The sequence below is a fragment of the Nesoenas mayeri genome (genome assembly GCF_963082525.1).
Source record: "Nesoenas mayeri genome assembly, chromosome: 7".
NCBI classification, from domain to species: Eukaryota; Metazoa; Chordata; class Aves; order Columbiformes; family Columbidae; genus Nesoenas; species Nesoenas mayeri.
Window position 1 is genome coordinate 34,006,800 of NC_137551.1, and position 13,020 is coordinate 34,019,819.

General features: G+C 44.7%; 1 protein-coding gene across 1 annotated transcript in view; it reads left to right on the forward strand.

The window, feature by feature from the left end:
* Positions 1-5,183: 5,183 nt before the first annotated feature.
* The window catches only part of GRK5 (G protein-coupled receptor kinase 5), a gene marked incomplete at its 5' end in the record, with an annotated part of 162,648 nt that continues 154,811 nt past the window's right edge, over positions 5,184-13,020 (forward strand). The window contains one exon of the mRNA XM_080347887.1: positions 5,184-5,235. Within this exon, the coding sequence (XP_080204013.1) occupies positions 5,184-5,235 (52 nt within the window). The remainder of the gene's footprint in view (positions 5,236-13,020) is intronic.

Consider the following 13,020-nt stretch of genomic DNA (forward strand, 5'->3'; position numbering starts at 1 on the left):
CATTTTGCTTTTTACTGAACATCCCTACAATTTGAAGATGGATAATGTACCTGCCAGAATACACCTGGCAAAGGAGTTGTTCCTTTTTTGCTCAGCTCTGGCTCTCGCACAGGCTGGAACAGCTGCTAAACCAGGTTCTTCTTGCCATCCAAAGTTCAAAACAGATCTACTAAGTGGTAGCATATACACATCTTTCTCCTAGTCTTGTTGGTTGTCTACTTTGCTGTCTCCCATGGGCCTTTAGAGTCTTTAAGCCTGATTCATATTGGGACATCTGAAGTTGGTGAAGGACTCTCCAGGGACTTCACCAGGCTTTAGGGAGACATTTGTGTTGTTACAAGGTGCGGAGCAGTGGATAAGGTACTTGAGCGGATGATGGGAGATGTAAATTGTTTTTTTGGTTAGGATACTTACCTGCCTGTTCTCACTTTGTGCCTCTTTTTTTCCTATCTAGGAATAATTAAATATGCCTTTCTGGTGAAAAACTTCGAGCTCTGTTGATACAAACTGGTAGGTAATGCTTGTGTGTTGTTATCATTGTTTTGTGAGAGTTAGATTTCAAAGACCTCTTTGAAAAATTAGCATTAGCACAACAAAGTATTAGCGAAAAAGTAGCTCCTTCTCCCTAAACTTGATGAAAGGGGAAAGCAAATCTCAAATCAGATCTCCAGCTGCTGTGGGTCGTCAAATGGCAGACTCTGTGCACAATATGGTATGCGTACATCTGGTTGTTTAAAAAACAAAATCTGCTTATCTTCTGGAAGGTTATTTTATTCCATGTGATCAAATGCTGTAACAATAATTTGTCCTCTACCTTGAGGAAATAGATAACTGAAGAAAAGGTTTGGAAATGGAAAGAAACAACAGAAGCATAACCATTTTTATCTAAACCAAAGCAAATAGCTCTGTTTAGACAACACGATGCATCACCCCATGGCTGTTGGTAGATGGCAGCCTCTGTCCTTATGCAGGGCGCTCTGTAAAAGGTTACAGCTGCCTGCAAAAGCTTTTCAGAGGCCTGTGTGCTCCCACCTGCTGATCCTGAACCTCAGCAGGAGGCAAAAGAATGTGCCGGTTTTGTAGGAATAAGTTTCAGAAGCCATTCTGAATGCAATCCAGCTAATAATGAACAGGTTTTACTGCATTAATTGCGTATTGTAACATGGATCAAGGAGATAGCCGCCGTTAGGGTGTGTTTCCAATTGATAAGTATAGGCAAAGAAAAAAAAAGCCTTTTTGACATCTGGTTTGCTGGGGGGTCTTATCATGACGTTTCAAGCAGGTTGTGCGGAGGCCAAGTGGTTTTTCTGTGGTGGCAGCATCAAACTGGGTGTGTTGCTGCTGTGCTTCTGGCTGGAGCTGCCTGCGCCCACCCTGCCGATGACTCATCCCTGCGAGCGGCTCAGAATATCACACTCTGCCCTGCTGCTTTCCTATTCTTATTGCGCTGATGCGTTTGGGTCTCGCACGGCGTTGGCGTTTCATTTACAAACCGCTCTTTCCCCACCAAGGAAAGATGGCTGCCAGCCCTGCTTTGTCCTGGTGTTCAGCACTCTAAAAGGTGTCTTTTTTTGTTTCTAGATCTTTCCTGAATGCCTTTGGATGAAGATGTTTTACTTAAAAGCAGAACAACCAAACACATCAAGCACCTTAGAAAGCACATTTTTCAGAGTTTAACTGGTTGAGGGTTTTTTATGTAACCTCTCATTTTTTGTTTATTTCCTTCCAAAATTTGCTATTTCTGCATATGATTCAGACTAAATTTTCCCTTTTCTTCCAGCAAGCACTGGATCAGGATCTTTAGGACAGCAAAAAAGACCTATGTTCTTTCTCTGCCACCCTGTCTTTGCTTGAGTATTTCAGCACCAGAGTTTACAAGAGTGAATAGAATAAGTAGGGAAACAGCCTTACAGGTCTCCTCTTTCTTCCTTACTCACAGAAATCCTGACTGCTCCATTTAATCAGGGGTGGATATACCTTGAAATCAAAAGGACTTTGTCATCACAAGAGAAAAATGGGTATAAAAAATTCTACCTGTTCCTAATATGTTTGATTTTTGTTGTTTTTGTGAACCAGGTCTTCCAGGTGACACAAACCTGAAGATCCTGACAGCTGGGAAGAAGTCATGATGTAAGACTCCAGACGCTGCAGTGGGTTTTGCAAAGACCAGCTGATGGGCTTTAAGACAAGTCAGTCTGTGGGGTTGCACTTGCTCTGGCAATCCCTGGGGAGCCATGTCCATGGAAGGGACCATCCGTCTGAGGCCTGTGCTGAAGCAGACCCTTGTCATGTGTCAGTGGTATATTCAGGCTTAAAAGACTGTAGTAGAAAAGAGAGATGCAGTGAGGACTAATTATCTTGGTTTTGTTTTTCAAAATATACATTGTGCTAGTGAACACACCTCCTAGGGCACCACACTGACTCAGATTTATTGGAAACAAGTTTGATTTTGTTAAATGATGTAAGAATAGTTAAGAAAACCCACTCCATTATTACTGGTAAACATGAAGAATGTTGCAGAATCTCAGCAGTCTGATGGCACAGCTCAGCTTTCCAGTCCCTGCACTCAGCCACGTTTACATTATGTGACTGCTCCTTGTCCCCTTCAATGCAAAGTCAAACAGCTTAGTTGAAATAACCACTCTGGCAGCAGCACAACGCTCTGTTTGATTGCTGTTTCCGAAGGGACTGTGTAACTCTGCCTTTGGCTGCCGAGAACGTGAAGTGCTTCAGAGCTGCGCCGTTCACGAACACTAGGTAGCTCCATGGGATTTACGAACACCGTATAGATCTGCTCTAACTGTTTTGATAAATCTGCTTACCCTTTCAAGAACTACGTAAGCATTCACAGAATATACAGGACAACATCAGCCTGCTGGAGTCATGCTTCTGTCCCAGGGGGACACTGCGGATGACCCTCTGTGCCTACGACTTGCATATGTAGATGTACATGTACATATAGATATTCAATAAAAGAGGAGCAGTAGAGCCATCTGGTGCACGTGCTGATTTCCAAGCGCATCTCAAGATCTTAAAGATCTTTATTCAGGCACCTGTATAAAAGTTACACACCAAACACGGTCAGTACTCAGTGTGGAGTGTCCCAGGAAAGTAAATCCCTCCCCACTGGACAGCTTGGTGTGGGATGCAGCAAACCCACAGACACCCACTGGTGCCAGTAGACGTTGAGCTTGCAGATGCACAAAACAGGGACTAAGACACCCATGTTCCTATTTCCTTTGGAGAGAAGCGTTGCTTGTAGCATTAAAAACGTATGTAAAAGGTGTAACTCTGTCTTCCAACATCAGCCATGTATGTTGTGGTGCTGGTGTTGCCCTTGTGATGACCATTAGTGGGAGGCTGGGCAGGGACGTGAAATGCACTTATAACCTGAGCATAATTTGCTCTGTTCAGAAGTGAGTCCTTGCACTGAAGTGGTCAAACAACAAGTAGGGCAGACACTCCTGAGAAGCCTCATCTCTGTGCTAAGGCTCTGGTTTCCAGGAAGCAATTTTTCCCTTAAGAATTATTTAATCAGAGAAAAATCTTCCGGTACTTACAGACACAACTGCTGCTATATGGAACTTGCCATTACAAAGAAAGTAACCGCAACATGGCACGTCTTCTGGACGCTGAACATTTTCTGAGACAATAGGAAAGAGGACATGGAAGATTGTACATAGCAGTGCCACCTGCTATGCACAATAATGTTCAAAATTAGTGGTTTAAAAGGCATTTAAATGAGGTTCTTAGTGACATGGTTTAGTGCTAGAGTTAGGTTATGGTTGGACTTGATGATCGTGAGGGTTTCTTCCAATTGAAATGATTCTATGAAAATTATAACCTTTGACACTTAATTTGGTACAAAAGGCCTTTATTATAGGTATTTTATCCTAATGCCCAAGGTATTATTCATTAAATGCATTTCTCATTTATTTCTTATGTTCAGAAAAAGTGTTCTGAGCAGTCTGCAAGTCGTGGTAATGCAAGTACTTTCTGCCTGGCTGTAGAATTAAATATGATCAGTACCATTAAAAGAAGAAGGAAAAAGTAGTGTCTCTACTCCACTGACAAGAAGGTGCATGTTAATTTGATTTGCTTCACCTGGATTTAATCAATGCAAACACAGATGGAGGAAGAGTGTTAGTGAGAGTAATGGCTCAGGTTTATTCCTCTTTCTTTGCTTGACCTCCTGAATCGATCTCCTCTGTTGCCAGGAAAATCAGAATCATGCTGACATGAGCATCTGTCCTATACAGACAGAAGAGAATTTATGTTGTACCGTAGCACTTAAAATTCACAAATTTTTCACAAGTAGCTGATGTCTCATACAACAGTGTAAAAACAACAACAACAAAAAAGTGTGACAGAGAAGACGGGATTCCCTCGGGTGCTTCCTTGGGGGACTTCTAAGATCTCCACAAGTCGAGGCGCCCGTGACCCGACCCCGGGGTGTGCATCGCATAGCAGAGGATGGAGCAGTCGGTTGTCGGGGCCTCTTTCGCTCGGGTGTGAGCACCTGGGAGGCGTGGACGAGCACTGAGACCCTCCGTGCCCCGGGCAGGGGAGCTCTGGGAGCCCCGGGCAGGGGAGCCCCTGCCCTGGCTGGGGCCGCCGCCGCGGGGTGGCGCCCGGCACCAGGGCTGCGCCGCCGGTGCGTCGCCGCGGGGAACCCCGCGCCCCCTCCGCGCATCGCCCCGCGGCCTCCCCCGCGCTCCCCGCCCCGCCGCCCGGGACGCTCCGTCCGGCCCGTGTCCGCGGGCTCCCTCCGCAGGGACACTGCGCGGCCGCGGGGTCGGCGCCAGGTGCGGCGGGACCGCCCCAGAACTACACGTCCCGGCGTGCCCGGCCCCGCGGAGCCGGCGGCGGGGATGGCGCCTGCGCGGGGCTGCGGGGCCGCTCCGCGGTGCCACACCCCCGGGGGAGGGAGGCAGGAGCGCCCGAGCCCTCAAACCAGCGGGGAGCCCGCGGGGCGGAGGATGGAGTAGCGGGGCGAGGCGCCGCGGGAGCAGATAGCGCGGAGAGCGCCGCCTCCGCCTGGGGGAGAAGGGAGGAAGGCGGGGATCATGCACGGGGGGACACCACGCTAGGGGCAGGAGGCGGGTGGTCGCCCGGAGGCTCCGCACCTCGGGAGTGACGTCCTGCTGCAGTGCCGCTGCTGCCGACGCTGCCCGAGCTCGTCAATGGAGCTGGAAAACATCGTTGCCAACACCGTCTTGTTGAAAGCCAGGGAAGGTGAGAGAGCGGCGGGAGGGGAGGGGAGGAAAGCGGGGGGCCGGAGCATCCTTGTCGCAGTCGCCCCTCCGCGGAGCGATGCCCAGCGGGGCTGCGCGCCGGTCCCGCCGGCGGCGGCTTTTGGGGTGCCATGTGGCTGAGCTGGGATTGGAAACGGCTTGAGATAGAGCCCTGGTTATAGGGAAAATACCGCTTTTTCCCTGTGTGCGGAGGTTTGGGAAAGGAAGTGAATGAGATTGCAGAGATTACAATATTCACCCATTTCTTCCTTCCCTCTTCCCGTCTCCCCCCGGCGCCCCCCCTCAAACCTGGTCCCACAGATTGTGCTATTTCAGCGTCTATTGTTAAAGGTCAGCTGCAGATGCATTCATTCAAAAGGGCTTAGCAAATCTGCAAATAGCTTTCCGCGCCGTGTGGTGAGAGCGGCAGAGTCGTATCGCTTCAGCGTACAGTCATTGCCTTATTCGGCGTTATTAGGTGATATCATGTTGCTGCAAACATGCCCATTGTTGAGAGGATGTTTGTTCCCAGCCGGAGCCGGGCAGAGGGGCCGGGGGCTCAGCCCGGGGATGCCCTGGCGAGCCCCGCTCGGGCGGCCGCGCAGCTGGATGCTCCGGGAGATGCCGGTGCCGCCCGCACGAAGCAGCCGCCGCTCGGTGCGCCTTAAAAACCCGCTCTGGACCATCTCCTCTCCCGCCCCCAAGGACCCGCAAAGCCGAACCCCGGCACTCCCAGCAGATCGGGCCCCCAGAGCTTTTTTTCCCCCTCCATTCGGTAGCGGACGTGGCTCCCTCTCTGTGCTCGAGGGAGGAGAGCGTTCCGCGGGCGCGGAGCTTGCCCTGGCTCCCCGCGGAGGTCCCGGAGCATCCCCCGGCTGGAGGACGAGCAACACGTCTCCCGGTTTGCAGCATCCCTGTCAAAACGTGATCGTTTTCTGCTGGTTGCAACCCGGTTTTATATATGTATTTATTTACTCGCTTCCTGCTTAAAAGAAGAACATTTTCCGAGCCTTTATTCGAAGTTGTGTTCCGTGAAAATACTTGCTAGACGTTTTTAGGTGCGGTACAACCTGCAGCCTTTTTTCTTCTGTTCTCTGAAGTGCTGGAGCTGCCAGCTGGCGAGGCCGGGTCTGCTCGGGTTGGACTTCAGCTTTGGTCACTCTGAAGCTACATGACTACGAGTAAAGCAATATTAGTTTTGCAAAAGAAATCATTCAAATAGTCCTCCCCTGGAATGACCCTTTTGCTGGGAAAATAGTTCAGATAGTAAAATGATGTTTATATAACTCATGGGCTGTTGAACTTGTGAGGCTGAGCTAAAGAGTAAAGTCCTGAGATCCTCCCAAAAAAGCTCTATAAATAATAAGGGCAAAGGTGTTATTCCATTCAGCAGATCAGTGGATTATAGATTTCTTACTTCTGATGGAGAATTTTTCTTTTCTGTTGTCATTTTTAATATTGTTTAGGATGCAACCAGCAATACAGTACTGGTTTAAGATTGCAGTAGACTTCAGGAATACTTTAAAGGGCTGGTATTAATTACAGTTATTGTGTGATGTTTTCAGAGAGCCAATATTTTGCAAGTAATTTTAGATGTGGCGCTCAGTTTTACAGTCTTTTTCTACCATCTTCAGTAAGATAGTAACAGTACTGTTCTTTTATTGTGTCAAAGTTGTGTTAAAGAAGCTGTTAGCTATAATCCAAATGGCAGAACTTAATGAAGATTTACTCCAGACTATATTCCAACTTTTCTTTTAACCATATATGAAGCTCCAACAACTTTTTTTTTTTTGAGGCCTGGTGCTTTTTATTCCTAAAGCTTTTTTTGGAGGGGATGTAAAATATCTTGACATTAAGAATAAAGGGCAAGTTATGTACCTGACATCATAGCCACAAGTGTTACATCTGTATTGTGCACCTTTCAATGCTTTCAGTTACCATTGCAAGCTCCTGTAAGGAAAGTGCTTTTAAGATTTGCAGGGAGTAATGTAGGTGAATGTCATTGTAGATGAAGAAGGCAGTGTATGGAAGACCAAGAATAAAAACAAATTAATATATTGAGGATTATGGTATCTAAAAATAAGTTTGTTCCAGGTCCTGCAGGCCCCATGAATAGATTTAGTTGGGTGAATGTGTAGGCAAAGCCAAGTACACGCATGTGTGTTTCCACTTAAGTCAAAAGTAAAGCTAATTTAGCTCAGTTACATGGTGGTTGGTGCTTGTAATGTGGTACTTAATGGCAGAAGAAAGCCAACGATGGGATCCACTTTGTAGACATTAGTAAAAGCAGAGGATGCAAACCCAGTATCAGCAGCAAAAGGGAAACTGCAGATGCGTTTCAAAGGGAGGTTTAGGCAGACCTGCAACTTTAAGTCCAAGGGTGAGGACTTTTGTAAGGGACTCTGAAGTAGGGCTGAGTGACCACCACAAACATTTTCTAGCAAATATTGGCTTAAATTTTGCAACTCATTTGCGTTGGCCTTGCTAGCGGTTATTCTGTGGTCTCTTGTGTGAGTTCGTTTGTGACTAAGTTGTACTAAAGCAACCCCCGGTGCAAAGTGGATGTTTTATTGGAAATACCAGGAAACAAGTTTTATAACTGTTATACAAGTACTTGCACTTGAATAGTGATGATCACAATGAGAAGCACACCCTGATGCCACATGATTAATGAGTAATCTTATTAGAGCAACAAAAAGAGTAAAGGCAGTTCACATACATAAATATATTTCACTGAATAATTTTGAATGGAGAAGAAATTTCAGGAAGTCTTTTTTTCCAGACTATGAAGCTTTTGACACAAAATTACACGTAAGTTACTTGTTACACTCAGAAATCTACCAGTCCAAACATGTAAAAAATGGAGTTTTATTGCATTTGAAAGTTCATTTGTAATGTATTAGGAATAAATTTATGCTGTTTCTTCAATTATCATTTCTCATTTCTCGGATGCAAAATCCCATTTCACAAATCACTAGTCCCTTTTAGGACTGAATAGAAAATACATCTGGTTTCATTATAGGAACCAAATTAGGTATTTGAGACCATCTTGTATTGCCTGGGGAAAAGAATAAGCAGAGAAGGGAAGACAAGAAAGATGAGAATCATAAACAGAAAAGCCAAATAATAACAGTTGCAATCACTTCAGGTTGAGTGAGAGCCCCAGATTACAAGGTGGTGAAACATTTATCTGGATCTCTTCATTATTCTTCTTGTTTTCTGGGTCTCAGCAGTCATGTCTGAACTGCAGAACCATCAGGGATGGAGATCCACTGGCAATGAATCTGACTGGTGAGGGAATCCTGGTTCATTTTCCCATTTTCAGGTTGTTTGACAGAACCAAGGGGTCCAGGAGAGACCAAGGACTGAGTCTCCCAGCATTTCAGAGGAACTTTAACAGCCCCAACCCAGCGAGGCTCTAAAACATCCACAGAGTCATGAATCTACCCCTGCCCGGCAGAAGCAGCAGCCTGATAAGAGCCAAGTTTTGAGAGAGGCTGATGATTAAACATCATGTTTATTTTTCATGCTAACATCGTGGTCAGATAGGCATGGCCGGGATACAGTGAATACCTGGATACTCTTCACCATGATCCCATCCCAGCCATGACATCAGCCTTCCCTCGCGTTACCTGCGGCTTCTGCTCAGGAGCTTTCTGAAACACGATAAATACAATTTGACTCTGAAATTGCAAAATCCTTTACGAATTTGTACAGGCAGACAGACAATTCCCACCAGTTTAAAGTTTTAGCAATAACTAAACTAGTCATCGCAGTTACTAGTTTTAAAACAGCCAGTTTGGAAGATAAACTGTTGTTATTCTCAGATCTGGAGTTTCTAAAGTGCAAAGTTTACCATGTAAACCTGGTAAAAGGGAAAAGAAACCCTTCAACCGCTAAAACAAAACATAAATGCTTTTTTTTTTCCTTTTAAGGTAGACGTTAATTCTAAAATAAACTTATTTATGGCCCGCAAGCACAGCCTTTGATCAGCCCAGCCAAAAAGGATGAGCTTCTTTTATAAATCTCAGAATTTTCTCAGTGCACACTGATGCTCTATAACATGCGAAATGTGCCCGTTCACAAATTGCTGTATTTTTAGCTTGCTTTTGCAGGATGATCACAGGAGAGATTTGTGCATGTCCTTGTTGGCAAAAGACTAGTCATAAATCCTAAACAAGAAGCGTGATTGCTTTCCAAGAACTTGGCCGCAGAGCAATTGGAAAAAGGGCAGTAGAACAATGAAAAGCATATTTTGAAGGAAAGAAGGTGACTATAGTGACAGCCAAAAACCCATGGAGAATATGATTATTGCAACTTAACTTAAGCAACTTCATTAACTGGTGCTTTTGAATGCGGAATCTAAGGTCTTGTCCTCTACCCCATGATATAAAAACAAAGTACTTTGTGAGGAAAATGTTGTCTTTATAAGCAGAGAAAGCTTGCATGCAGTGACTCAGTCTAGTTTTCCTTTTGAAGAGAAGCTCTCACCACTGCAACAGCTTAAAAAAATATTCCAAGAATGGATTCAGCCATTAGTTCAGATGCAACAGAGTGCTTTTGAGCAGTACTTTAAAAAAATAACATCCATTTTCAAGCCTGTAACCACTTTTTTTTGGAAAAAGAGAGATCCCAAAGAGTCCACAATATTTCATTATATTCTCATGGAGGAAATTTGGAAATCGCAATTCTTCAGGCCTTTTTGAAAAGGATGTGGAAGTCTGAATGACTTCAAGATCTCCTTTTACAGAAGGACCTTATTTCTGTAGCCGTGCCTGGCTTAGAGCAAGTGTGGCTGTGTGTGTAGAATTGGCCTGAAGTTCCTTTCTGTGTGTTGTGGTGTTTTGTTTTGATTTTGTTTCATATAGCAGGGCCGATGCACAGCAAGTTAGGGCCACTGTAGCTGTGCCCTTGGTGGGCATTCTGTTCTTCTGGGCTTCTCCCTGTGGTCCCCATCACCAGTTTCTAATCATGGCCATCAAGTCTTGGGAGGTGGCAACGCTGGAGAAACCAAGAGCTCTTCCACCCAAACCTCTGCACTGAAGAGACAGGACTATGCTTTTCCATGTGTGGTGTTGCTGTGGAACTCTGATTTTTATATCCTAGTTGCTGGGTTTGTAGGCACTTAACAAAATATTTAGTACTGAGCTGTGATGGTCTCTCAGGTTGTTAAAACATAGAAGCTATTAGCTGGTAAAACTTCTAGATCAAATGTTAACTGTGGAGGTTTGAATAGAGCTACTTACCTCTGCTCCATTAATCTCATGTGCTTGCTTTCCCCAAGTGCAAAATCATAAATCTGGGAAGACATTGCCTGTGTTTAATACCAATATATAATTTTTCTGAGAAGGTTTTAACTTAGTGGTGCTGAAATTGTCCACTCAGAAAAGGATTTTCAGCATTTATACAAGACATAGGAATAATTTTGTGACTGTATGTAGCTTTTTGTGTTCGTTAAGAATATTGAGAACACTCAGGCAAAAATGCCTGAAAGAGGTGGTTCTAGAGATGCTCTATGGAGAGTGTTACCAGGCCAACAGCACTTGGACCAAACTAACACACGTGTCTTTGTGGTAAATAGCTCCAGAATGAAAACTTCAACCACAGTCTTGCCCTGAGATGGGTGTCCTACCATGAGTGTCCCACCTTTGTCACCAGCAAGCTGGTGGATGGGTGCGCACTGCCCCATTGTGAAGGCAACAGAGAAGCAGCAGCTCAAGAGGAATGTGACAGCTCTGACTTTGCTGTTTCTAGGCCCTGGGGGTATGTTATACCAGTTGGGTGGCTGATCTTGCTGCTTCTTTTCCTTTACACCTGCGGAGAGTACCATGAATTACTACTGGGGTGGGGTGGAAAGTACCCCTGCATCATTTCAATCTTACTTCTTGGCAGATGAGCTCCCTTTGATCTGCTGACAATCTCTCTTTCCCAACTCAAGAGATAGATGGACATCCCACTGAGGACTTTGTTTGCAGTGAAGGGTCTGAAGCCCCGATCGCATATTCGGATTTATGAATCCAGACGTGCTCTGATCCTCATAAAGCCCCACGCTGGCTGCTGGGATGTAGCAGGGCCCCTGCTGCATGTGCAGAGCCAGAAGTTGTATTTCTGTTGCTTGGCTGACTTTGTGTTTAGGCACGTAGCTGATTCTTCTCCTATGCTATTTTTACGCCGGTGTTACTCTGAGTGACTTCTGGTTTGTATTGATCCAAAGAGAGCTACTGAAGCTTTAATTTAAGTGCAAGTAGTGGTGCTAACCTCAATGGGATTTTTTCCATGGCGAAAATATGCACGAAATCACATCAGGACCCATGTCAGTGCATTAAAAAAGTTTAAAAGCAAATTATTTTATCCAAACAGTTACTATCTTTAAAATGTTAGTCAAAACCAACAAGATAAACAAGGGTTCCTCTTCCTTTACAGCTGGATGGGAAATACTACCCGTCAATGAAATAAAGATCTAACTTGTGCTCATCTATGAGATCTTTCCATGGATCTCTATTTAAAAAAAATATTCTATGTGCTATTATATGAGTTTTCTGTGTGGCAGTAGGAAGAGAATCTGTTGCTCCTTATTTTTACAGGCCCATAACCTAAACAATATCAAGATGCTATAATCCTAATATTTCTCTAAGACCACAGGATGTGAAATTAAATTAAAAGGCCAGGAAAATAAAGAACCCTGCAGTTTGATTACACTCAGCTGGATTATCTTTGTAATTATTTTGCTTGGAGGATTTAGAAACGCATACTGCTTTGTGAGAAAGATTAGGCAGGGAAACCAAAATTAAAGTAAACATTCTAAGGAAAATATTGTGAAGCTGAGTATTTTATTTCATTAAAAAAATGTAAAAAAATCCATAGACTTGCCTGTTAAAATGAAAGGATGGAACAGAACACAGGTGAGGGGAAGATGGATGAGGCTGTGAAGTCTGTAGAAGTGGCTCAGCTGCTCCTCGTTCATATAATGTCTTTCCAGATATACCTTGTTTCCCCCAAAATGAGACAGGGTCTTATACAGTTTTTGCTCCCAAAGCTGCTTGCTCTTTTACATGTATAGCTGTCTGGACACTACTTAAATTTACTTTTTTTTATGGACTGTAACTAGAGCTTATTTTTGGAGTAGGGCTTATATTTTGAGCATCCTCAAAAATCCTGAAAAATCATGCTAGGGCTTATTTTCAGGATAGGTCTTAATTCTGAGGAAACAGGGTAGCTGAGAGAGCTCTCACAAGCATTTACTTGCAGAAGAAAGGCAGGTTGAAAGGAGTAGAAATACACACATGGACTCAAGACTCAATTTGGACCTGGGAGTGAATAATGCAAATAATATTAATGAAGGAAGGGCGGCTGTCCGTGCTGTGGGATGAAAATAGTTATTCACAGCGAAGGCTGAAAAATTTGTATATCCATCATTTCCCTTTTTTCATTCTGCAGGTACTTTCTGTTTCTCAGCAGTTGTCGTCCTGCCATGCTGAACAGCTTTTGTCTTTTCCTCCTTCCTCAGCATCATCTGAAAGAGCTGGTCAGATGGGGAGGGACCCTGGGGCAGAGACAGCACCAAAAAGGGACTACATCAGGGTATTTAGGTGATTCCCAGCAGTGAGGTTGCTTATGGAGTTCCCTGTTGCCCTGGGGATGCCGGACAGGCAGTTCATGAGCAGTAGCAGCTATTTTTGCATAGGTTGACTATTTTTAGGGTCCCATTAAGTGCGTGATTTCACTATGAGCCTGGCTTTTCCTGGTAAGCTGAAGCTGTATTACAGTTTCTAGAAGTTACCTTATT